The sequence below is a fragment of the Bombina bombina genome, chromosome 1 (assembly GCF_027579735.1).
Source record: "Bombina bombina isolate aBomBom1 chromosome 1, aBomBom1.pri, whole genome shotgun sequence".
NCBI lineage: Eukaryota > Metazoa > Chordata > Amphibia > Anura > Bombinatoridae > Bombina > Bombina bombina.
Window position 1 is genome coordinate 984,235,782 of NC_069499.1, and position 27,390 is coordinate 984,263,171.

At 40.2% G+C, this 27,390-nt stretch overlaps 1 protein-coding gene across 1 annotated transcript in view; it reads right to left on the minus strand.

Moving 5' to 3' along the window:
• Positions 1-27,390, minus strand: part of NKAIN4 (sodium/potassium transporting ATPase interacting 4) — a 114,274-nt gene that overhangs the window by 39,395 nt on the left and 47,489 nt on the right. The window contains exons 2-4 of the mRNA XM_053693119.1: positions 11,297-11,434; positions 10,958-11,038; positions 7,021-7,218 (exon numbers count right to left, since the gene is read on the minus strand). Coding sequence (XP_053549094.1) covers positions 7,021-7,218; positions 10,958-11,038; positions 11,297-11,434 — 417 coding nt within the window. The remainder of the gene's footprint in view (positions 1-7,020; positions 7,219-10,957; positions 11,039-11,296; positions 11,435-27,390) is intronic.

Consider the following 27,390-nt stretch of genomic DNA (forward strand, 5'->3'; position numbering starts at 1 on the left):
CAGACGTGGCAAACTGAGCTGGGCCTAGATATAGGACCTAGGGAATGGAACAAGATATTCGACAAAACGAAGAAAGCCTCAATTTCGGCTAGGGTTCAAGAAACACAATACAAATTGATGAGCAGGTGGTACCTGACCCCCCAAAGGTTAAAACACATATATCCACACACAAATGGGGGATGCTGGAGAGGTTGCGGAGAAAATGGCACCCTACTACATATTTGGTGGACCTGTCCCCTACTAACACCTTACTGGAACGACGTAATGGCCGAAATGAGTAGGGTTCTCGAAGTGATCATCCCTCCCAACCCAAGTTATTTACTTTATCATCAGCTACCTAAGATTGCAAGGGAAGATAAGTATAGGCTTCTCCTGGTGATGCTCAATGGAGCAAAAAGCTTGATTCCCATGTATTGGAAAAAACAGACCACCCCCAATGTTCAAGAGTGGAAAGCTAAAGTAGCAGACCTGCTGAGACTTGAAAGATACCACTACCTTAAAATTGGAAAACTAAGTACACATGAGATGATGCTTATGACCTGGGAGGGAAGAGGATTGTGAACTAATGAGGTGTTGCAATGTTCTGAACTGGGATACAGTCTAAAAGGGAAAAGTATCCTTCCCCCCCCTTATAAATTTTTTTTTTTTTTTGTCCTCCCTTCCCTCCCCCTTTCCTCCCTCACCTTAACACCCTGTAACCCTAACACACTTCGTCTACCTTTCTAGACATCTACTTTTCTAAAGAGTACAGTACTATTAGCAGAAGTGAGATGTGTCTAAGCTGCTGAAAAGAGACAAATACCATGTGATCTGTACCCGAGGTATTCGCTTTTCCTTCTTTCCGATACCTAATACATATTTATATTTTGTATCACTAAACAGCTGATGTTGGATGTTTCTGTTATATGGTCAGTATACATTTCTGTAGTATCTGACAAAGTTTTTTTTTTCTTATGCTGTTTGATTTGAACTAATTTCTATCTGCGAAATGATATAAACAATCTTTAACTGTATAGGTATTTGAAATTGTGTACAACTGACTTTGCAAAGTATGTATATTAATGCCCTGTATTTTTCACATTTCGCCAATAAAGCTTTATTTTGAAAACTAAAAATAGTGAGATATCTTGCAGAGGGATGCAGCACTCTTAAAATTGCAAAGCTTCTGAAGCGTGATCATCGAACAATCAAGCGTTTCATTCAAAATAGTCAACAGGGTCGCAAGAAGCGTGTGGAAAAACCAAGGCGCAAAATAACTGCCCATGAACTGAGAAAAGTCAAGCGTGCAGCTGCCAAGATGCCACTTGCCACCAGTTTGGCCATATTTCAGAGCTGCAACATCACTGGAGTGCCCAAAAGCACAAGGTGTGCAATACTCAGAGACATGGCCAAGGTAAGAAAGGCTGAAAGACGACCACCACTGAACAAGACACACAAGCTGAAACGTCAAGACTGGGCCAAGAAATATCTCAAGACTGATTTTTCTAAGGTTTTATGGACTGATGAAATGAGAGTGAGTCTTGATGGGCCAGATGGATGGGCCCGAGGCTGGATTGGTAAAGGGCAGAGAGCTCCAGTCCGACTCAGACGACAGCAAGGTGGAGGTGGAGTACTGGTTTGGGCTGGTATCATCAAAGATGAGCTTGTGGGGCCTTTTCGGGTCAAGCTCAACTCCCAGTCCTACTGCCAGTTTCTTGAAGACACCTTCTTCAAGCAGTGGTACAGGAAGAAGTCTGCATCCTTCAAGAAAAACATGATTTTCATGCAGGACAATGCTCCATCACACGCGTCCAAGTACTCCACAGCGTGGCTGGCAAGAAAGGGTATAAAAGAAGAAAATCTAATGACATGGCCTCCTTGTTCACCTGATCTGAACCCCATTGAGAACCCGTGGTCCATCATCAAATGTGAGATTTACAAGGAGGGAAAACAGTACACCTCTCTGAACAGTGTCTGGGAGGCTGTGGTTGCTGCTGCACACAATGTTGATGGTGAACAGATCAAAACACTGACAGAATCCATGGATGGCAGGCTTTTGAGTGTCCTTGCAAAGAAAGGTGGCTATATTGGTCACTGATTTGTTTTTGTTTTGTTTTTGAATGTCAGAAATGTATATTTGTGAATGTTGAGATGTTATATTGGTTTCACTGGTAAAAATAAATAATTGAAATGGGTATATATTTGTTTTTTGTTAAGTTGCCTAATAATTATGCACAGTAATTGTCACCTGCACACACAGATATCCCCCTAAAATAGCTATAACTAAAAACAAACTAAAAACTACTTCCAAAACTATTCAGCTTTGATATTAATGAGTTTTTTGGGTTCATTGAGAACATGGTTGTTGTTCAATAATAAAATTAATCCTCAAAAATACAACTTGCCTAATAATTCTGCACTCCCTGTATATTTGCATACACTGGGTCATGGTCTGCCGACACATAGATTAGGCATAGAATACTATTATAGTCTATTTATGCCACTCTATTCACATATGTCCTCACACTTTATTATGAATAACTTTGACTTACATGTGTAATGCATTTATATCCGTGCATTCCAAAATCTATAAGGATGTTGTTAATTAAATATTAACACTGAATAGATATTAGGCTAATGCCTACACAATGTACCCATATAGATATGGCACTTAGAACACTTTTATAATCTATACATGTCACTATCATCATTTATACATATGTGTCCCTATAACTATTTAGGAACAATCCTTATTTATTATGTTATGTAACTAACATCATTGTACCATGTATCTTTAAGGATGTTGCCTACTAAATGTATTTCCCATTTATGTTTTGCTAATTAGTTAGTTATCATATAAGTTACACTCACTTAGTAATCGGCACTTATTATATTATCACTATCTTTCACATTCCACAAACATTCATCATATAACACCAGATATCTTTATATATAACTTCCACTTCATATCACATTATTTCCTTGTATATATCAATGTTCACCTGACAGATTAATCATATTTATCTAACTGCACTAAAGTGGACAGTGTACTCTGGTATCAAGAAACGTTATCTATAATTATTGGAGTTGTTGGCTTGAGGGTTATCGATATATACTATATATTTTTTCACTCTATCCAGTTAAGCAACCTGGGACTGCCCATACTGTTTATTTCGTTATTCAATATTCATATATATGACATACTTTATAAACTCTTATAGGTTACGATCCCTTACTGACACACCTCTGTTATTGCATCAAGATAATAGGCTGTAATAACCCCCATTGACTGGCTGGTGTCAGGAACAAGTCATGTGATCCGTATTTTTAGAAATATAGTAGCAACTGACTGTTACATCTCCTATGATGAACTATTTGCCACATTGAGCTTAACAGTTCGACATTGAGCATCACACGGACTGCAGTACAAAATAGATTATACTTTCATTACATATAAGCGGACCTGCTAATCCGCGCTATTTTAGATGACTGAATAGGTAAAATCGGACACTACACATGATGGGACATCTATCACTTGATTGGTTCGCGGTTGGAGTCCGTTAAATTGGATATACGCATTGTTATTGACTATATTACACGCATGCGCGGTCACTACTAGGGAACGCCAAAGGACACTAAAATACAGACAGATCCGTGTCTTTATATTAAGTATGTACACTGTATAAGTTCAATGTAATATGTCTTATCTGCAAATACAAACCTTCTCAGTTCACACTGCTTAGCATAGAGAATTCATACAAGTAATATTATATACTTTACATAGATAATTACAAAACTGCTACTGTGTTTGGTGGTGTCCAACAGGAATTTTTTATCCCTGTGTAAGCATGATATATCCACAGGAGATAAAAATATGTATGATCATTGAGAATAATTAAGTATTAGAATGTTATGCTTTGTTATTTTGTTGTATTGTATATGTCATTCAACACAATGAATACTGATAGGATGTAACCATAGGGATTTGCTCTCTGCCACTCCCCTAACATGTGTGTTCAATTAGGTTGATACAAATGTGGGTTATAAATAGCAAGTGTTTTAGTTACTTTTTATAAGCCTGATGAAACAGCCTGTGTGCTGAGAAACGCGTCGCTTGTTTTTATTGTTTTACAAAGTAAAGTATTAATCTTTTTTATAAACACTTGCTATTGTGTATCATTTGGACCTATTCTGGTCCCCTGGATTTTTGCTGACTGTCTCCTGTGAGAACCTGCCATAGTCTGTTGGGTGACTGTATTGATCCCTTCCTGCCTGATTAGCATCAATGGAGATGCATTACCAAATGTGAGTATATTTTCAAGTATATACAACATTATCTTCTGGTTCAAAACTGTACTAGGCCATATAGGCACCTTTGTGTCTGCTTATTTCTCTATCATAGAAACACACCACTCTGTCCAAGAGGTCGGTCTGCTGGGTGACTGTGATTGATCCCAGACTGCTTCTGTTGCACTAACTGGAGTGTTTCCTAAATTTTGAGTTTGCATTGGCACCATTAAATCACATCTACTCTGTTGAACAAACAATATTGGGCCATGTGGCGCATCTGTCTCTCTTATGTTTTATAGATCATCTTCTTAGGATCCTGGCCGGATTCTCTACAGATTGCTTCCTTGATATCTTCTATCTACTCTCAGAGACTTTTTTGAATTGATTTGAATTGCTCTTACAACTTTTTTGAATTGTTTCAATTTGTTGCACTAATTGTTTTATTTTATTTTATATAACTTATTTTATATTACTTATGATCTGATTGTTATGATCTGAGTGTTTGTATTTTGTATTTAATTTAATTATTTCACATTATAGTTACACCCAAATAATTTAGGGCGCCCCCTATCTTAAAGGATACTGGTATATTGACGCCAGACTGATATACTACAGGAAAGTTATACTCTGTGAAAAGCATTACTGGGCTGAAAAGAAGCTGCACCCAGGTGGTAAATCGCCATAGAACAAGCTAACAATGGTATTGAGATGGTTGTTCCTTCCTGTGAGTGTGCTTCTCTCTGTGGGCAAGATTACAAGTCACACAGTATATATTTTCTGCGCACAATATGGTCTTTTTGCAACCAAATTTTATTGCGTTGATATTACAAGTCTTGAAAAATCGTGATTGCTTGCGCGCAATCGCCTTTTATGCCACAATCCTTTCCATGCTCGAAGAGCTGTAGTTAATAGTTTTCCTCAACAAAAAGTTTAATGAAACACTTTAAAAATACATTACAAAGTACAGTTACACTCATATTAACACTGTCTAGTAAAAATTATTTTAAAAATATATTGCACACAAAAGTTATAAGGGCTCAAAGATAGGAGATCTCAGGTGTTAGAAAAAAAAAAGCAGACAAAAGGATTTTACATTGATCTACATACACATACATAGAGTAAAATGGATTTATATCTATAGATATATGTTTAACTATGGAGATAATGAATAGATTTCACATTACAATCTTATGCACAGTAAACAATATCTCAGATGGATTTTCAAAGATATACTCACATATAGCTATCTAGAAATTTATTTATTCATATACATAGCTCGCTATAAATCGATATATCTGTCCAAAATCATCACATATATAGAGAAATATTTTTTTACAAATAAATAGAACATATTCCTTTAACAATCTTGGAATATGAAATATTCGCATTTTCATGTACACTTTTCGAGGAGAATACATCATGGGCTTTGTGCAACAGATTAGGGTGTTGTTGTTTTTTTCTATTTGTCTTCTACATTGACTTCTATGGGGGAATACGTGAACGCGCACGCGATATAGCTTTTTGGGCTACGCAGGTTAACACAGACGCAAAATAAGTTATTTTGCAACTTAATACCTGCGCAACCTCAAATGAAAAACAAACCTTAACGTGTGCGGTGTTTTCGCAATTGTGAAAAACAGATTTGCTGTGCGACTTGTAATCTTGCCCTGTGTGTATATACACATATGCTGTCAGAGCTTGTGCACCAGTTTTCAAAGAATTAGCAATATATAGCACCGCCAGCTCTCTGAGCAGGAATAGTGTTTTGATATTGGTGCAAAGGCCCTCACAGGATATGTGCGTATGCTGTTGAAAAACAAAACAAACTTTTCTTAGGAGCATTTTCTGCTAATGGAAGTATATGGCACAAATGCTTCTATTACAAATTAAAATGCACTCATGCAAATTTAAATTTTGACCTTACTACTCCTTTAACAGCAAAGCAGACTTTTTATTAAAATGTCCCAATAAGACATTTCCTACTTGACCTGGCTAGTGTCTCAATGGATATCCTGTAAATCTGCCAACTGAAGAACTGGATGACTGAATTTAATAAATACTGCAGTGTGCTATGCCTTTAGCTCCATTTCTATTATTTTACAATCTGAAAAGGATAAAAACACAGAAATGGTAGTATTGTCATAGTAAAAGTTGAAAAGCTCATGTTTACCTCTGTTTTATGCATTAGCTTTATAAAGTTCTGCAAACTAGAGATGATTTAGTTATAAGCCGTGGCAAAAATGTTCTTTTCTGTATACCACTTCCCTATGTGTAAAAACTGATTTCACACATACAAAGCCAGTGAGCAGGAGGGGTTGGGGGAGGGTATAAAGAAAGGCAGCAGAGCTAGGTCATTATTTAGATATGAATAATTCAGGAGGAGAGACAAGCGCAGAACAAGGGACACCTAGTACATTTTGTTTATAGATGCTCTATTTATTAACCACATCACTACCGAATAGATCTGAGTTTATTGCTCCTGTTCTCTAATCCACTAAATATAGTATGGCATTGTGTACACAATAACATTCATATTTTATAATGGAAGATTGTGCAGCTTTTGAGAAATATGTTGTTTCCACCCTCTAGAGAAAGTGGAGAGTTGAGTAGATATTATTACTACTAATATTTATTTTTTTATTATTGTATATGAATACAATATTTATTTCATATTGCAATTAAAATGACTGAGTCTTGCTTGTATTGCACATGAGAGGTTAGGTTTTGAGGGTCCTGAGAGGGGCTACTCACCGACAGTAGGATCTGCATGGAGCTGTGCATCACCTCAATGTACTGATACTCCACAGCACAGCCAATAACTGACACATACGAGTGACCCTCCAGTCCAGCCATGCCAGCCACTGGGGCTTCCTTCCTTACGCAGCCAGGCCCATGCTCACTCCACCATGACTGGTGCTGGGACACATGAAATGTAAGGAGGTCGCTGTCCTGCAAAAACAAACACAGGTGTTGCTTGGATCAGCATCATTCGGAGTATTTCCACTTTTTACATTGTTTCATTTAACCACTCTCTTGCTCTTTATATTACTCCACGCAACCAATCCTAATTATGCTTTGTATTGCTCTATAGAGAACCTAACTTTAATGATCAAAATATAATATAATGAGTTGCTATAATGGGTTAAACAGAATAGGTCATATTGTAAGTTCTTTTTCCAAGTGTTTGACAGCCTTTCCCTTTACACCTGCTCTTATGTATTTATTTATTTGTAAGCAACTCCTTCTCTGCAATCATCCTTTAGGAAGAGGACGCCCAGACACCACTAAAGAAAACTGACAGAAGGAGGCAGCTGTTGCTCCCTGGCATTCTGAGCATAGCAGATGGAAGCTGCTCACTCCAATAGATACTGATCAGTTTATTTCTCCAAATTTACAATATAACGAAAAAGTGACAATACCAATAATTCTCCATATACAAAAAATATACAAAAATGTCACATATTGCAGTTGAATTTCTTGATGATTGCGCACAGCCAGTATGCAAAATGTTTCAACAATCATTTAAAATATTAAGGGATAAATTATGTAGAGCACAAAATATAGCTTCTGCGAAAGCGATATTTGTGCTCTTCTTAGTAATACCAGCGCACGCTGGTATTACAAGTTAGGTGCAATGCGAATGTAACCTCACGTTCCGCATTGCACGCAGTAGAGGCACATTTAAAAAATGAACCAGAGATAAGATTAACCTCTTGTTAATTTTTGGAGTGCTCCACTTGTAATCTAGCCTTAAATGTAACAATACAATGGCATTGAAATGTTAAGTGCCAAAATGGTGCCCAGATAAAACTACATTAAAAATGACAAACATTGTAAGTGTTGCTAGTGGAGTTGCTTGGGATTTGTTTAACCCCACTGCACCCAGTGATGCATTTCCCAATAGGCATAGAAGACAGATATCTAGGGGTATATTGCTTGCAGTTTTGCATGCTAGGAGCAAGTAAAGCTAGAAACACACTGCTGGATCTACCCAAACAAAACATAGGATGTTTGGAGAGATTGATATTTTTAACTCTGTAATCTTACTGATTGTAATTTGCAATCACAATTTAGATGTCCTTAATTGCACTGTATATAGGAAGCTGTAGGCTTGTTCTGAATTCATAATAAAAAAGTAAAGCCCGAAGAACTATAACTCAAATGTGAGTTCTTAACAGGATATAAATGTGCGCCAATCAGGTACCAAATGACATCTTTAGATCATGAGAATAGGAAATGATGCATTTATGGAGAGTACTGCAGTGCACTAATTGCAAGTTAGCAAATGTATCATTGCCACAGCACTTAAATTAATAATATTTGCATTACTCAGTGTTTTAAATATCTCCTTGTTAGCTGCAGCAACAGATTTTCATAATATCTGAACTAGAATACAGGTGAAATAATAAGCTGATCATGAACTATAGTTACTAACCTACTCTCACTCATCAGCTGACCATTTTACATGTACTCTTATGTACTCATGAAAATCTAGCCTGTGAGTGTGCCGAGAGTAAGGTGACCAGATTTTTAAAATGAAATTTTTTTTTTTTTTTATTGGTAAATGGTATTTTATTAGCATATTATCCTCAAATTATATATGCAGTGTATTGGTATGTGTTTATGGAGTGATTGTATGATATATACGTTATTTCTCACGTGAGATAAAAAAAAATACTTATAATTTTTTGGGATATGACTACAAAATGTTAAGATGATAAAATAGAGAAAAATGTTTCAATGCATATTTTGTATTTTACTCTTACCAAATAATTCTAGTTTAACAATAACAATATAAAGTATCAATTCAGAACAGCAAAATATTTCATGTCAACAACTTAGCACATGTCCTCTTTTTCCACTTTATGTGACATTCCCCAGTATATTGCATGTGATACCACCACTTTCAGGGGCATTTTTCTGTCTCATATGCTATCTTACTCGTGGTAGTATCTGATTATTAGGTACCCACATACTGCAACACAGGTGGCACTGGTTTGTTAGGACCCCCAATTTTTGCCGTAGCACCCCTAGAGGTGCCAACAATCATGTATAATTCAGACTGGTTTACTCATTGTGAAGGAATAACTGGTATTTAGCTTATGGGCAAATTTTGTTAGTACCCCCAATGTCTAATCTCTAGAACTCCCAATTACAATTAGTAGTCAAATGTTACTAAATACGGTTGTCCCTATCATAAATAAAACTCTTTCAACCAATAGAGTTGTGGGCATTGCCTTTATTAGCCAGTGAGCAATTTGTCCCTTAGGATGAGCTGAGCACAAACAAGCTGTAAAAATATTTTTTCATGCAAAAACAACAAACTATATTTAACATGTTCAATTTCTGCTCTTTCAAAAGCACAGTAGAAAACAGTTTAATTGTATTTCAGTTTATGGAGCCTATCTATCATGATGCGAGCGATCATGTCCGCTGCACATCGATAAATGCCGACAACATACGCTCTCAGCATTTATGATTGCACCAGCAGTTCTTGTGAACTGCTGGTGCAATACTGCCCCCTGCAGATTCGTGGCCAATCGGCCGCTAGCAGGGGTGTCAATCAACCCGATCGTATTGGATCAGGTTGATTTTTGGCGATGTATGTCCGCCGCCTCAGAGCAGGCAGATAGGTTATGGAGCAGTTGTCTTTAGACCGCTGCTTCATAACTTGTGTTTCTGGCAAGCCTAAAGGCTCGCCAGAAACACGGGGCATGATAAATAGGCCCCTAAGTCTCAGTAAAGTATTCCCTGCCTGACTAGAGAAAGCCTGAACTCCATGGGGCAGTGACTTTATTACCAGCACCTCTGTGGCACAGAATCAAGCAAAGAGTGCCAAAATAAATGTTTACTACACATATAGCACTCAGCCATGCACCACTTCCAGCAGCCCTGAACACCTTCATCTGTAAATGGCCTCAGGAAGAAGTTACCTTATTAAACCAGTTTCATTAGAAGACGCTCCATAAATACCTAATAAAAAAAGTCCTGAAAATCTACAATAAAATTAGCATGAAGGTGTAAGGATTAATTCATGTAGCAATCATGTCAAAAATAGGTAGAAGCACACCCTGCTGTCTTGTCACTGGATATTACATCATTACCAGCAGATAGACAAATAGTTATTTACCTGGTTAGGAGCTCCGCTCTTCCCTCCTGTGCGTTGCGTGCCGTAGGACACTGGGAGTAAGTGAGTTATCAGGGGAAAGATAACTTCCTCCCAGTGCTTCTTGGGGACATTTCCGGGGACATAATTTGTCCGGGGACAGTCTCCTCAATCCAGGGGCTGTCCCCGGAAATCGGGGATGTCTGGTCACCCTAGCCGAGAGGACTGGAACTGAAAAACCCTGTGATAGTGTCCCCTGCAAACTATTTATTTAAACCTCATAAATGGGTTTAACACATAGTTAAGTTCTGCTCAAAGTCAAAACAAATTTCAGCTCTTGAGCAGGTCGTAGCCACTGATTGCCACCTACATATAAATGATGCTTCCAATTGATTCACAGGCTGCATCCTGTTAAAGAGTAACAGTGTTGGCTCAGAGCAGGACTTGCACAAGCTATGTTTTCAGCACCTTTTCATGCAAAATATATTTTTAATGTTTAAATGGTACTTTTTCATATGGTCTTTTTTTTATTTTATTTTTTTTAGAGTTTTCTGTCCTTTTAACACACAATCTCACACTTACCTTGGACAAATCCCCAACTTCTAGGTAAAAACAGATGAGGAAAACATTCCACGTCACCCAGACGGCTGCCCATATGGCATACTGATAGAGGAGAGAGTAATGAAACAATATGTATGTGTATTAGTATACCACTATACAAAAACTTTTACAATATTTATTGCTTGTTATTTTCCTCTTTACGGTGAATAAAACAGCGCTAGCGGCAGCATATCATTTCCCCTTATGTACATTTGGCTATGAGATCCTACATGTAAACACATATTTTACAATTTACATTATTGAAACCCCAGGTCCAATAACCTCAGTCCATACAATCCCAAAGTAAGGGTTAATACTTACAGCCACAACATAACGGTGTCTGTATTGCAGAGTCCCAAACAGACCCAGAATAATGATGATGATGTGAAGAAAGTTGGCCAAAATGGGAGCCCATTGATATCCCAGAAAATCAAAAACTTGACGCTCTAGTGCAGCTATCTGGAGAAATACAAGAAAGTGGTGAGTTAAAATAGCAGAAGTGAAAGAAAAAGGAGATTATACAAAAAGGATGAGAATCAGAAAGAGAGAGTAACTGAGACAATGACAGAGGACAAATTAAAAAAAGACAGAGGTTATAGACATCTAATATGCTTGTCACCATATGCAGTTATTTTCTGATTCTTGCCCTGAGGTGTGGGTCAGGCTATGATTAATGTTATTGCTTCTGAACACCACTGGGGTTTTGAGAAAGTCATCAAGAAACAAAATGCTGCACGGCTCCAGGGTCTGGCTGAAAGTTGCAGATCACAGTTGTCCATGCACCACTTTCTTATATGATTAATGTTTTGATCATCTACTCTCCCTGTTATGGATCCATCATATTGTCCCCTCGTCCTTGTGTGGAGACAGGAGGGATCTATCATTCTGATATTCCCACCACCCTCCCCTCAGATTCTGTGTGCCCATACCTGCCCTGCGTTGAAATGAACACTGAGTCTGTAGGGTAAACACTGGGGAGCCAATTGCTGCTGTTATTATTTCTACCTGAAAGTATAACATAAACACAGCGGACACCTGCAACTTCCAAGCACATATTTTAATTGGTTTAGATCCTGCTGAAGTTGCTATGGAAACATTCCGAGGGGTACTGTAATGTGTGATTTCTTTCCCAGCATCCCAAGCACACAGCCAAAGGTCATATCTGATGGATGCCTTAAGTCAATGTGGTGTTATATGTCTTGGTACAAGGTGAAACAAACAGATTACTATGACTGAGCCTTATACATTACAGATAAGAATATAGAAACCCATTTAATAAAATCCTGTGCCCCTTTTCTTAGCTTTGTTTTAAACTAACAAATCTAAAATTACATCAGAGTATCATAATGAATTCATCTTAACTAAAGAAGGCTCATTCTTTAGTTAATATTTTTTTCAGGTTGGAATATTGAGACAACAGTAAATTATATTTCTTAAGCACAAATCATAGTTCCTGTATGAATTCTTGACATCACACAAAACAAAGTGACATATTCCAATCTGCTTGAAAAGGCTTTATACATGGGTTAACACTTGACTTTAGTTCTCTTTAAATTCAAAGCCATCTCAGTTCCGCAGAAAATTAGTAGCATGACTCTAAGTATTTTTTACAGCTGCTTTTTTTGGTGGATTTCAATCATATGCATACTTAATTTATAAGCAACACCATCATATCCTAGTTTCATTAAAACTTTACGGACTAGATTACAAGTAGAGCACTAAATTATTGCCATTTGTGGGCGGGTGATAATTAACCATCCATTACAAGTGGCTGGTTATTGCTACCGCGATCTGGCGATAGCAATTAGTACTTATAAAATTAACCAGCGATCAGATCTCTGGTTAATTTTATAAATGTCCACCAAATGCCCCCAAAATACACTGTAATATACTTTATTAACAAATAAGGATAATAGTGTCTTTTTTTTTTAAATAACTGCACTTTTTGGAAGCTTAAGTTGGCGGCTGTAGGGTGTTAGAAAAAAAAAAAAAACGTCACTGAAAAGTGCCTTTACATTGCAGTCTATGGGAACTGTGTGTTCCCTGTTATATATGTTTATGAATATATACAGGCAAACCTTGTTTTTATTATGCTTCGCAGATATTGCTCTTTTTACTAATTGAAGGTTTTTGGTAACCCTGTGTTGAGCAAGTCTATCAACAACATTTTTCTAATATATAAACATATATGCACATCAATATATATATATCAATAACATATTTTTTAATTAAGGTATGTAGATTGTTGTTTTTTTAGAGCTAAAGCTGTTGCACACTTAATGGACTACAGTATTGTATAAATATAACTTTTATATGCACTGGGAAACAAAAAAAATTAGTGTGACTCACTTTATTGCGGTAGTCTGGAACCAAACCCACAACAAAATGTAATAATATGCACTGGGTTTATTGTACAAGTTATGAATTGTGCTTGTTAGGACCCTATAACAACCTGAAATCAACATAATGATTCTGTTTTCGATTGGCTATGCATTGTCTTCCCTCTCTGTTGATGTGAAAACACCAGTTATAGTTATTTCCACATTTACCCAATCCAAATGTAAGGGGGCACTCTAACATATTGAAATTTTAATCAAACTAAGTACTATGATTTCTAAGATTGGAATGCAACCATAAATAGAATACAAGCTTTGAAGTAAATGTAGAGATTGATAGTTGAAGGTAACATAAAAATTGTTGTTAAGAAATATTTATATTTCTAATATAGAACTAACATTAGACTGTGCTGAATGCTGCCCTGTATAGCGAAGATGCAGTCTGCAGAAGTTCAAATATTTAAGAGATAAATTAAACTAAAGTCTCATCATTTCTTAACTTATGCTATACATTAACTTCACTAAGATTTGAAGAATTACCTTACAATGGGCTAGATTACAAATGGCGCACTAATTCTGTGTCAGGTTAGCACTACTAAAGAGCTAGCGTAAAGTGTAAGGGGTAACATTTATTTGCACCAAACACAGCATAAATACATTTAAAAAGTGTTACACTCATATATACAGTTTCTGATAAAGAAAATATTAACATAAATATTAATAAAAACATTTCATAAGGGTTAAAAGGTATATGACAAGTTATTTGACTGGGAAGGGCTATTATATATATATATATATATATATATATATATATATATATATATATATATATATATATATATATATATATACAGTATATATATATATATATATATATATATATATATATGTCTAAATATGTGTATGAGTATATATAAGTGTATGTATATATATATATATATATATATATATATATTAATGGGTTTATATATGTATATACATGCATATATACACTTATAAACACACATGTACAGTATCCCACAAAAGTGAGTAAACCCCTCACATTTGTGTAAATATTGTATTATATATTTTCATGTTTTTACTGGAAAGGGCTCCAAAGTGTATATATGTATATACAGTATCCCACAAAAATGAGTACACCCCTCACATTTTTGTAAATATTGTATTATATCTTTTCATGTGAGAACACTGAAGAAATGACACTTTGCTACAATGTAAAGTAGTGAGAGTACAGCCTGTATAACAGTGTACATTTGCTGTTCCCTCAAAACACTCAACTCAACACACAGACATTAATGTCTAAACCGTTGGCAACAAAAGTGAGTACACCCCTAAGTGGAATAGTCCAAATTGGGCCCAAAGTGTCAATATTTTGTGTGGCCACCATTATTTACGAGCACTGCCTTAACCCTCTTGAGCATGGAATTCACCAGGGCTTCACAGGTTGCCACTGGAGTCCTCTTCCACTCCTCCATGATGACATCACAGAGCTGGTGGATGTTAGAGACTTGCGCTCCCCCACCTTCCATTTGAGGATGCCCCACAGATGCTCAATAGGGGTTAGGTCTGGAGACATGCTTGGCCAGTCCATTACCTTTACCCTCAGCTTCTTTAGCAAGACAGTAGTCGTCTTGGAGGTTTTTTTGGGGTTGTTATCATGTTGGAATACTGCCCTGCGGCCCAGTCTCCGAAGGGAGGGGATCATGCTCTGCTTCAGTATGTCACAGTACATGTTGGCATTCATGGTTCCGTCAATGAACTGTAGCTCCCCAGTGCCGGCAGCACTCATGCAGGCCCAGACCATGACAATCCCAACACCATGCTTGACTGTAGGCAAGACACACTTGTCTTTGTACCCCTCACCTGGTTGCCGCCACAAACGCTTGACACTATCAGAACCAAATAAGTTTATCTTGGTCTCATTGGACCACAGGACATGGTTCCAGTAATCCATGTCCTTAGTCTGCTTGTCTTCAGCAAACTGTTTGCGGGCTTTCTTGTGCATCATCTTTAGAAGAGGCTTCCTTCTGGGACAACAGCCATGCAGACCAATTTGATGTAGTGTGGGGCGTATGGTCTGAGCACTGACAGTCTGACCCCCCACCCCTTCAACCTCTGCAGCAATGCTGGCAGCACTCGTATGTCTATTTCCCAAAGTCAACCTCTGGATATGACGCTGAGCACGTGCACTCAACTTCTTTGGTCGACCATGGCGAGGCCTGATCTAAATGGAACCTGTCCTGTGAAACCGCTGTATGGTCTTGCCCACTGTGCTGCAGCTCAGTTTCAGGGTCTTGGCAATCTTCTTATAGCCTAGGCCATCTTTATGTAGAGCAACACTTCTTTTTTTCAGCTCCTCAGAGAGTTCTTTGCCATGAGGTGCCATGTTGAACAACCAGTGAGCAGTATGAGAGAGTGTGACAGCGATAACACCAAATTTAACACACCTTCTCCCCTTCACACCTAAGACCTTGTAACACTAACGAGTCACATGACACCGGGGAGGGAAAATGGCTAATTGGACTCAATTTGGACATTTCCACTTAGGGGTGTACTCACTGTTGTTGTCAACGGTTTAGACATTAATGGCTGTGTGTTGAGTTATTTTGAGGGGACAGCAAATTTACACTGTTATACAGGCTGTACACTCACTACTTTTTAGCAGTGTCATTTCTTCAGTGTTGTCACATGAAAATATATAATAAAATATTTACAAGAATCTGAGGGGTGTACTCATTTTTGTGGGATACTGTATATACATATATACAATTTGGAGCCCTTTCCAGTAAAAACCTTAAAAGATAAAATAATTTTTAATCAATTGTAATATTTAATGTGTTTAAATGTGATCTTACGGTAAATATTTAACATTCCAATGTTCATCACTTAAAAGAAAATGTTTTTGTATGTATATATATATATATATATATATATATATACACAACATTTTAAATTAGAGGGAGGTAAAAGGTGAGTTTAAAATCCTCCACTACGCAGAAAATAGAGAAAATAACTCAGTGTAGTTCATTAACAAATCTAGACAGGCCAGAAGGCTTGTTTTTCCCACAGAAAACCTCTGGAATACACTGTTTCCAATGCAGCAAAGGATTATGGGTAAGATATGCAAATTAGGTTCACAATGACACACCTTTTTACTTCAAGTTTGATTTTCAGCAGATTCCCTTAACGCCAAAGTATCGCTGTTCACACAGCTTATAAACTTAGCTAGGGTTAGTGCAGTGATTCATAACTATCCCAGGACAGACTGTTTCGTAGTTGTTGCTACTCATCAGCTGGGAGAAAGTTTGAATCACTGCTGGGTGAAGTTGTTTCCAGGCAAAATACAACAATATTTTAAATTAGGGGGAGGTAAAAGGTGAGTTTAAAATCCTCCACTACGCACAATAGAGAAAATAACTCATTGTGTAGTTCATTAACAAATCTAGACAGGCCAGAAGGCTTGTTTTTCCCCACAGAAAACCTCTGGAATACACTGTTTTGCCTGGAAACAACTTCACCCAGCAGTGATTCAAACCTTCTCCCAGCTGATGAGTAGCAACAACTACGAAACAGTCTTTGCTGGGATAGTTATGAATCACTGCACTAACCCTAGCTAAGTTTATAAGCTGTGTGAACAGCGATACTTTGGCGTTAAGGGAATCTGCTGAAAAGCAGACTTGAAGTAAAAAGGTGTGTCATTGTGAACCTAATTTGCATATCTTACCCAGAATCCTTTGCTGCATTGGAAACAGTGTATTCCAGAGGTTTTCTGTGAGAAAAACAAGCCTTCTGGCCTGTCTAGATTTGTTAACCCCTTAATGACCGAGGACGTGCAGGGTACGTCCTCAAAAAAAAGGCAGTTAATGCCTGAGGACGTACCCTGCACGTCCTCTGTGTGGAAAGCAGCTGGAAGCGATCCTGATCGCTTCCAGCTGCTTTCCGGTTATTGCAGTGATGCCTCGATATGGAGGCATCCTGCAATAACCTTACATGGCCTTCCGGTGCAGAGAGAGCCACTCTGTGGCCCTCTCTGCACCGGACATCGATGGCCGGTATCGTTGGTGGGTGGGAGCCGGCTTGGGAGGCGGGTGGGCGGCCATCGGTGGGTGCCGTGAAGTCAAGGGGGGCGGGATCGGGGGCGGGAACGTTAGGGGGCGCGCGCGGGCACGCGCGCGTGCACGGAGGGTGGCGGGCGGGCGCGTGCACGGGCGGGAGCGGGTGGGAACCGCTACACTACGGCAAATATATTTAATAAAAAATACCCAAATCTTGTTTGTGCAAAAGCACAAAAAGAGATCGTGGAGGGGTGGGGGTTGGTTTGGTGTGGGGGGAAGCTACACTACAGAAAAAATTAGTAAAAATTTAAAAAAAGCATGTTTTTCTTCTAAACTGGGTACTGGCAGACAGCTGCCAGTACCCAAGATGGCGCAGATTAAGTTAGAGTGGGAGGGTTATAGAGCTGTTTGGGGGGGATCAGTGAGGTTAGGGGATAAGGGGGGATAGTACACAGCAGCATATGTAAATATGCCTTTTTAAAAACACACAAAAAAACCAAATATAGCTTTTATTTTAGTACTGGCAGACTTTCTGCCAGTACTTAAGATGGCGGGGACAATTGTGGGGTGGGGGAGGGAAGAGAGCTGTTTGGGAGGGATCAGGGGGTCTGATGTTTCAGGTGGGAGGCTGAGCTCTACTCTAAATGTGATATTAACCCTGCAAGCTCCCTACAAGCTACCTAATTAACCCCTTCACTGCTAGCTATAATACACGTGTGATGCGCAGCGGCATTTAGCGGCCTTCTAAATACCAAAAAGCAACGCCAAAGCCATATATGTCTGCTATTTCTGAACAAAGGGGATCCCAGAGAAGCATTTACAACCATTTGTGCCATAACTGCACAAGCTGTTTGTAAATGATTTCAGTGAGAAACCTAAAATTGTGAAAAATGTTACGTTTTTTTTAATTTGATCGCATTTGGCGGTGAAATGGTGGCATGAAATATACCAAAATGGGCCTAGATCAATACTTGGGGTTGTCTACTACACTACACTAAAGCTAAAATTACCCCAAAAAGCTCCCTACATGCTCCCTAATTAACCCCTTCACTGCTGGGCATAATACACGTGTGGTGCGCAGTGGCATTTAGTGGCATTCTAATTACCAAAAAGCAACACCAAAGCCATATAAGTCTGCTATTTCTGAACAAAGGGGATCCCAGAGAACAATTTACAACCATTTGTGCCATAATTGCACAAGCTGTTTGTAAATAATTTCAGTGAGAAACCTAAAGTTTGTGAAAAAATTTGTGAAAAAGTGAACAATTTTTTTTATTTGATCGCATTTGGCGGTGAAATGGTGGCATGAAATATACAAAAATGGGCCTAGATCAATACTTTGGGATGTCTACTAAAAAAAAATATATATATGTCAATAGATATTCAGAGATTCTTGAAAGATATTAGTGTTCTAATGTAACTAGCGCTAATTTTGAAAAAAAAATGGTTTGGAAATAGCAAAGTGCTATTTGTATTTATTGCCCTATAACTTGCAAAAAAAGTAAAGAACATGTAAACATTGGGTATTTCTAAACTCAGGACAAAATTTAGAAACTATTTAGCATGGGTGTTTTTTGGTGGTTGTAGATGTGTAACAGATTTTGGGGGTCAAAGTTAGAAAAAGTGTATTTTTTTTTCAATTTTTCCTCATATTTTATATTTTTTTTATAGTAAATTATAAGATATGATGAAAATAATGGTAACTTTAGAAAGTCCATTTAATGGCGAGAAAAACTGTATATAATATTTGGGGGTACGGTAAATGAGTAAGAGGAAAATTACAGCTAAACACAAACACAGCAAAAATGTAAAAATAGCCTTGGTCCCAAACGGACAGAAAATGGAAAAGTGCTGTGGTCATTAAGGGGTTAATGAACTACACAATGAGTTATTTTCTCTCTCTCTCTCTCTATATATATATATATATATATACACACACACACACACACACACTTACACCTCTATATATTTGAATCATATATATATTTAAAAATAAAGAGAATGTTTTCTTCTATGTGAAAAACATTGGAATGTAAAATATTTATAATTACCTTCAGGTTTAGGGCTGTAGATCTAATGCAGTGTGGGGTTAGAATGCGAGGGATAAGTGTTAGATATTTTTTCTTCAGCGTGCTCCATTGAAGTCTATGGGGAGAAGTTAACGTGGTCGCGATATCCGAAGTCCTGAAGTTTGCGGACATTGGGTTTCTCTCTTGCGTAAACAATTTACTTTCAACTTGTAATACTCTCGCTATCCTGCCCGTGTAATAAAAATTAGCATGTCACATGTAATCTGGCCTACTATAATTAATGAGTTCCATAAGAAAACAAGAGTCCTTTGAATAGTTAGAAAATCAAAAAAAGTCAGTTTCCACAAGGCTAGTGTTTACGTTTGAGGATTATTTCTTTAAAATCTATAAGATATAAAAAACTTATATTGATTACTGGTTCACGCTAGGTTGGTATTGCTTTGTTACCCATTCATCGTTATAAATCTTACAGCATTTTCTACTAATGTGAATAGGGCTGCAACTAACGATTATTTTCATAATCGATTAATCAGCCGATTATTTTTTCGATTAATCGACTAATCGGATAAAAAGAGAATCAATAATAGTTTTCTATGTTTTAAATAAAATCCACATAATGAGTGCTACAAATATAAACTTCAGACGAAAACTTTACATTACCACAACTGTTTCTTCAATTTTTAAGCAGCAGAGCACAGTTTTATAATTATACAAAACAAAACCACAAACTGTTTGAAAAGAGGTAGAACTAGAAAGAGTTAGACTATCACTGTTAATAACATTCTGTTATTCACTCTTTCAGAAACTTTGCATTGAAATGCAAAAATCTCAACATGTCCACATGCTTCTGGCTAAGGCTGGTTCTCTGTTTGCAGCTATATTTCCTGCAGCAGAGAAAAGGCTGTTGAGGTGTATATGTTTTGCCAATTTCACCAAAGTGGGATATTTATCACCAATGCTAAGTGTTTTCTACCTTGGCAAGGGACCTCTCAATAAAGTAACCCTTGACTTCATTCTAACATAAAAATATCTTGAATATCTATATGCAGTGGTAAATAACCAGCTATAAGGTTAGGGGAAATATCTAGTCAGCTCTAAAAATAACAGATATATACTTAATAAAGGTTGAATCTGGTACATATTATCACAATTTATTAAAAATATAAAAAAACTAAATCAAAAGTGCTAAGGACTGTATATCAATAACAGGACAAAGCCTTACACATTTATTTATACAGTACATATATAATCAGCAATAACAAGCAATATGCTAATAATTGTGCAAACAGATAATAGTGCAAATCAATTTAAATAACTCCCATCAAACTAGGGGCAAAGTGTAAACAACAAGCTTGGCACTATATCATGAAATGCATAGTTCCAAATCACCAGATTTAATGTAAACAATACAAATGATGACTATTATATCTGGGTTGCACATAAGCCAGGGGTAGTTGTAAATGTATACTGTCCTGAAAAAGTGAAAAGTAGGCTAAGGACAAAACCATAAAACACAATACCATATGCAGGAGTTCATTTGAGTGAAGCAGCTGGTGTTGTGCACAGACCAACTAATTGCAAACCGACTAATCGATTAATCGATTATGAGATTCGTTGACAACTATTTTCATAATCGATTAGTATCGATTATGACGATTAGTTGTTGCAGCTCTAAATGTGAATGTATCCTTTGTTGCTCTGTGTGCCTGATTCTTTTTAGACTAAATTATTATTATTCTGTGGAATTAAATGCCAACCTCAAGTAGATTTGTTATGTACCATGAGCTGGCAGGGAACAGAAATCTCACAATTTAGCTTTCTGACCCGACTGATCAGGTCACACATCTTGAAGAGTGAGAAGAGGGATTATCCCAACATGCTCAGCCTCCCATTACGGCACCCAGCTGGCATCTGCTGAGTCAGAGGTCAAGAGGCAAGAAATAGGTAGATGCTGGATGTGGGAAATAATTACAGAACAGTAAGAAATGTCATCCAATGTAAAGATTTGATCAGTGAGAGAAATCTCAGAATGCAGAACACAAAGAGTAAAAAATGTGGTTATGATATACTGGCAATTGTGCTTTTCTTCAAATCAAAAACAACAATAAAAAATGACTGCATGGCGAATTTTGAACCTTAATTAACTATGCTTCATATTACCAAGTCAATCTTTTTGTCTTGTACAACACCTCTTAGTTTACCTTTGTATGGGTCAATATTTTGAATTTCAATTAATAAACACTAATCTGCTCAAATTATGCCACCCTGAAGGCAGGGTCCATTGGCTCATTTTTCTATGATTTTTTTTTTTTTTCTATGACTGGTAGAATACAGAATAAGAATTTGGATGCCTCTGAATGCCTTTAATGATTATGACTACACATTGAAACCAATTTATCTTGGCTTTTTCTTTGTCTTGGTTGTGATGCCCATTATCACCAAAACATATTTGATGCACCCAAGGTACTGCAAAGTACTAGGCAGCAGAGTGTGGAAAATTTGTGCTAACTGTAATCATTTTCCAAAAAAAAAAAAAGAAACTCAAATCAAAAAGAGAAAATGCAATCTTTATGCTGCACTAAGGAGCTAATTCACTAAATTATGAGTCCACTCTCCAACAATTGGTAAATTACCTCCACTGAATAAGACAATAATTATAGTTTTCCCTTTACTAAGGAGTCCTTGGAATTTTTAGTCAAAATAAACAACTGTAAGCAATGAACTTCTTAAATGAATATGATACCAAAATCATCCACTGCATTGCACTAAGTAGCTTGCCCAGCTTCCATCTCAAACTGCTGTATGCAGAGCACCATCTGGAAATAGAGCAAGCCCAGGGGATGTCCTCTCACAATTACAGAGCAGCAGTGATTGAGGCAAAGCTTGGCCATGTGCATTTAAAAGAGCTGTGAAGATCTGGCCATGCCAGGTAATTAAAGAGCTAACTGGCTCAGAGCCTGAAATAATTCAACCCTCCTTAAACAGCCTGCAAGAGTTTATAGGCAGTCAGCCAATGAGCTATAAATGCTGTGTATGAGGAGGCAAAGGCCAGTTAATAACCAAAGCTTATTGTTACGGTTACCCTTAGTCTCGCTGAGAGATGGACCGCTTAGTAGCCTGGATCCCTATTGCTAAAGAGGGGAGAAGCTGCTTTCCATAGTATTCTATATGAGTCTCGCAAATATAGAATAATCTCCCTTAGCTGCAGTACAGCTAGGATACCCTTCTGCCCACAAAAACGAGTCAACGCTGCGATTGAGGGTCAAACAAGAACTCAGGACTGGGATGCCCAGCCTGCTTTTTATTAAGGTTACATGCACACAGGGCACTCCCAGGGGGAGAGGGGGGGAAGCACAAAATCCCCCATCACACATTTAGATAGAGAGCACTGTCCTTTGACAGGCCACAATAGGATTACAGTACTTAAGATAACAAGTTTACAAGTTCATCTTATCAATTAGCAGTCTGGCTCCAGAGGTGATTAGACAATAGTTTCTAAAAGCTGAAAAAAAAAGAGTTAACTCTTTATGAAATGAAACTTGTTACAGTTTTCTTGGAGCCCTTCTTAGGCGCTGGCTTGCTGGTTCAGGCATTGCTGCTGGGAAATAAGCTCTTCACAACAGAATAACTAATGCTTCTGTAACATTGCTCCCTTTCTGTGGAACACTCTGGCAGACACGGTCTGACCCCTTTTCGGGGCAGACTAAGGCTGTCCAGACCGCTGGTTATGCGGGGCTGAGGTCGGTTTGTCTGGACAACCCGTCGGCGTTGCCATTCTGTTTCCCAGGTCTGTAAGTAATGGTGAAATTGAAGGTTTGCAACGATAAGCTCCAACGTAATAGCCTGCCGTTATCTCCAGAGACCCGGTTCAGCCACACCAACGGGTTATGGTCGGTGACCAGAGTGAACTCCTGACCATATAAATAGGGAGTCAATTTCTTTAATGCCCACACCAAAGCCAAACACTCCTTTTCGACCGCTGCATAGCTGACTTCGCGGGGCAGGAGCTTCCGGCTGATGTAGGCAACTGGATGCTCCCCTCCATCTTCGCCTACTTGGCTGAGGACAGCTCCCAGCCCGAACATGGAAGCATCTGTATGGACGATAAAACGTTTGTTAAGGGCTGGGGCCGCCAAGACAGGAGCGTTAATTAGAGCATTTTTGAGAGCCTGGAAAGCCGTTTCACAGTGGGGAGACCACAGGACCTGTCGAGGTAAGTTCTTCTTGGTCAAGTCAGTCAGGGGTTTGGCAAGTGTGCTGTAGTCTGGTACGAACCGTCTATAGTACCCTGCCGTGCCCAGGAAGGCTAGGACCTGAGTCTTAGTGATGGGGGTGGGCCAATTGGCGACAGCTTCTATTTTGGCCGGCTCTGGTCGCTGCTTTCCACACCCCACCCGGTGACCCAGGTACTGTACCTCGGCCATCCCAAAGTGGCATTTTTCTGGCTTCAGAGTCAGGCCAGCAGCCCGGATCTGATCCAGAACCATTCCCACATGAGCTAAGTGGTCCTCCCAGGACTCACTGTGGATCGCTATGTCGTCCAGGTAGGCGCAAGCAAAACTCTGGAAGCCATCCAGGAGCCTATCCACCAAGCGCTGGAATGTAGCTGGGGCATTCTTCATCCCAAACGGCATTACCCTAAACTGATATAAGCCGAATGGGGTGACGAATGCCGACTTGGGGATAGCCTCCGGGGCCAGGGGAATCTGCCAGTAACCTTTGCAGAGGTCAATAGTGGTCAGGTAATTTCCCCTGGCTATACGATCGAGTAGCTCGTCTACCCTGGGCATAGGGTAAGCGTCCGTCACGGTATTTTCATTGAGCCTCCGATAGTCTACGCAGAACCGGGTGGTCCCATCTTTCTTGGGCACCAAGACAACTGGGGAGGCCCAGGGACTATCGGAGGGCTCAATTACCCTGAGCTGGAGCATCTCATCGATCTCCTTCTTCATTCCTGTCCTAACTGCTTCGGGGATTCGGTACGGAGCCTGGCGCAAGGGAGCTTGTCCCGGAGTATCTACCTGGTGGGTGGTTAAAGTAGTGTACCCTGGCTTCGGGGAGAAGGTGAGGTGTTTGGACTGGAGGAGTTGGTTGAGCTGCTCCCTTTCAGTGGGGCTAAGTCGGTCCCCTATCTGAACCTGCGCCACTATACCTGTGGGGAGGCTCTTTTCTAATAGGTCTGGAATGGGTAAACTGTCGGGGTCTTCCTGAGGGGAACAACATACGGCCGTCACGTTCTCTGGTCGCTCAAAATATTCCTTGAGCATGTTTACATGGAATGTCTTTCTAAGATTGTTGTCGTGGCAGCTAGCTATCACATAAGTGGTGTCTCCCCTTTTCTCTACGATCTGGTAGGGACCCTGCCAGGACGCCTGCAATTTGTCTGTCTTCACCGGCTTAAGTACTAACACCTTTTGTCCTATGGTGAAGATTCTCTTTCGGGCCCCCCCGATCGTACCATACTTTCTGTCTTCTCTGGGCCAACTGGAGATTAGCCCGCACGGATTTGGCTAATTGCTCCATTCGGTCCCTGAGTTCCAGCACGTATGGCACAATTGGGACACCGTCAGCCTCCATCTCTCCCTCCCAGTGCTCCCGGATCAGGTTTAGGGGTCCCCGTACCTTTCTTCCGTAGAGCAACTCGAAGGGAGAGAACCCTGTCGTTTCCTGGGGCACCTCCCGATAAGCAAATAGGAGGTGCGGCAGGAAGCGTTCCCAGTCTCGGTATTCCTGAGTGAACGTCTTGAGCATTTGCTTGAGGGTCCCATTGAACCTCTCACACAGCCCGTTCGTCTGGGGGTGGTATGGGGAGCTTAGGAGGGACTTAATTTTGCAAACCTGCCAGAGTTGTTGGGTCAATTCAGCCGTAAATTGGGTGCCTCGGTCGGATAGGATTTCTTTTGGAAATCCTACCCGGGAGAACACCTGTACTAGTGCATTCGCTACCGTATCCGCTTGTATGTTGGATAGGGCGACAGCCTCTGGGTACCTGGTAGCGTAGTCCACTACGGTAAGAATGTATCGCTTACCGGAGGGACTAGGGGTAGCCAGTGGTCCCACTAGGTCAATAGCAACCCGGCTGAAGGGTTCCTCTACAATGGGCATATTTACTAGCTGGGCTTTAGGGTGATCGCCTCGCCTTCCTACTCGTTGACACACATCGCAGGTGTTACAGTAAGTTCTAACGTCAGCGTGCACCCCTGGCCAAAAGAACGTGTGAGTAATGCGGTGTAGGGTACGGGTAACGGCTAGGTGGCCTGCTAAGGGGATGTCGTGGCCTATTTTGAGGATTTCTTGACGGTATTTGTGGGGCACTACCAGCTGTCGCCTACGCTGTCCCCTTTTCTCTGTCCAGCGGTATAGTTTCCCTTTTTCCCATAAGAATGTTTCGTTATCTGCCCCGCCCCCTCCGGTCTCTGCTCGTTCCCGGTACTTTTGTAAGGTCGGGTCAGTCTTAGACTCTGCCTCGAAGGCATCTGGGGTGTCCCAGGGTATGGGGCCTAACCTGTCAGGCAAGGTCGGGGTAGGTCTTACCTGTGTCTCCCGCACTGGTGAGAGCTCTCGCTCCATCCGGGCTTGGGCCCGTGTAGTCACTGGGTCCGCCTCGTTGTTGCATACTGGAGCATAGGCAGAAGTCATGGGGCCCAAATCGTTGCCCAGTAGTACTTCGGCAGGTAAATTATCCATTAGGCCCACGTTCACAGCCCCCTTTCCCGCTCCCCAATCAAGATGCACTTTAGCTGTTGGAATTTTGTACACATCCCCCCCCGCCACTCTAACGGCCACAGTCTGTCCGGATCGCTTGTGCTCTGGCACCAAATGACTCTGTACCAGCGTGATAGTAGCCCCTGTGTCTCGCAATCCCTCGGTAGATCGCCCCTCGAGCCATACCCTCTGCCGATGGTGCTGGCGGTTATCTGAGGCAGCATATACAGGGTCTGCCTCGTGAAGCGGCCCCACATATCCCTCCATAGGGGCCTCTTGGTTAACACAGAGGGCCCGGGCCGGACGATAGGACCCAGAGGGGTAATTGTAATTCCTGGGTGTCTGGTGCGTATTAAGGGGGCAGCTAGCCATGAAATGCCCTGGTTGCTTGCATCGGTGGCAAGTCGGTCTGGGACGCTCAGAGCTGTTATTGGGTGGTCCTGAGTGTCGGACGGGCCCTGTGGGCACCGGGGCTCGGAATTCAGCACGAGGGGGTGCACGGTAAACCTCTCTGGGTTCGACCCGTGCTGGAGCTCGGTAGTTCATGGGTTCGTGAAGACGGGAGTCATAATGTTCATCGGCCAATTTGGCTGCTTCTTCTAAGGTAGAAGGCCGCCTGTCTCGCAGCCATTCCTTCCCTTGCTGTTCCATGCCATTATAAAAATGTTCTAAGAGAAACAATTGTAAAATTTCCACCCCAGTCACCGCTTTACTTCCGCTCAGCCAGTGATTTGCCGCTCTCCGCATTCGGTGCGCCCATTCCATATGGGTATCGTTAGGCTTCTTTTCCGTGCCCCGAAACTGTCGGCGATACGTGTCCGGAGTTACAGCGTACCGTCGCAACAGTGTCTCCTTAACTAGCTCATACTGTGTCACTTCCTCAGCACCCAGAGTACGAAAGGCTTCCAGGGCTCGCCCGGATAGTTTCCCAGACAATATCGTGGGCCACTCTCTGTTGGGAATCTGGTGCAGGGCACATTGCCTTTCGAAGTCCGCCAAATATTCATCAATCCCTGTCTTGCTCTCTAGGAAGGGTCGAAATGCCGCATAGGGTATCTTGGGCCTCCCAGCATTTTCGACAGGGATGATTACCTGCGGGGCTTCAGCATTGCGGTGTGCGTTCGCTAGGTTGAGTTCGTGGGCTCGAGTCTCTCTTATATCCTCGTCCGCCTCCGCCATCAACTGCTGTACCAATTCCATGGAGGGGTTCGGCCCGTATAATGAGAGCCTTTCCCGAACAATCCTGGTTTTTTCGTCACTAATCGTGGTCGGTGTTTCCGCCATTGTGA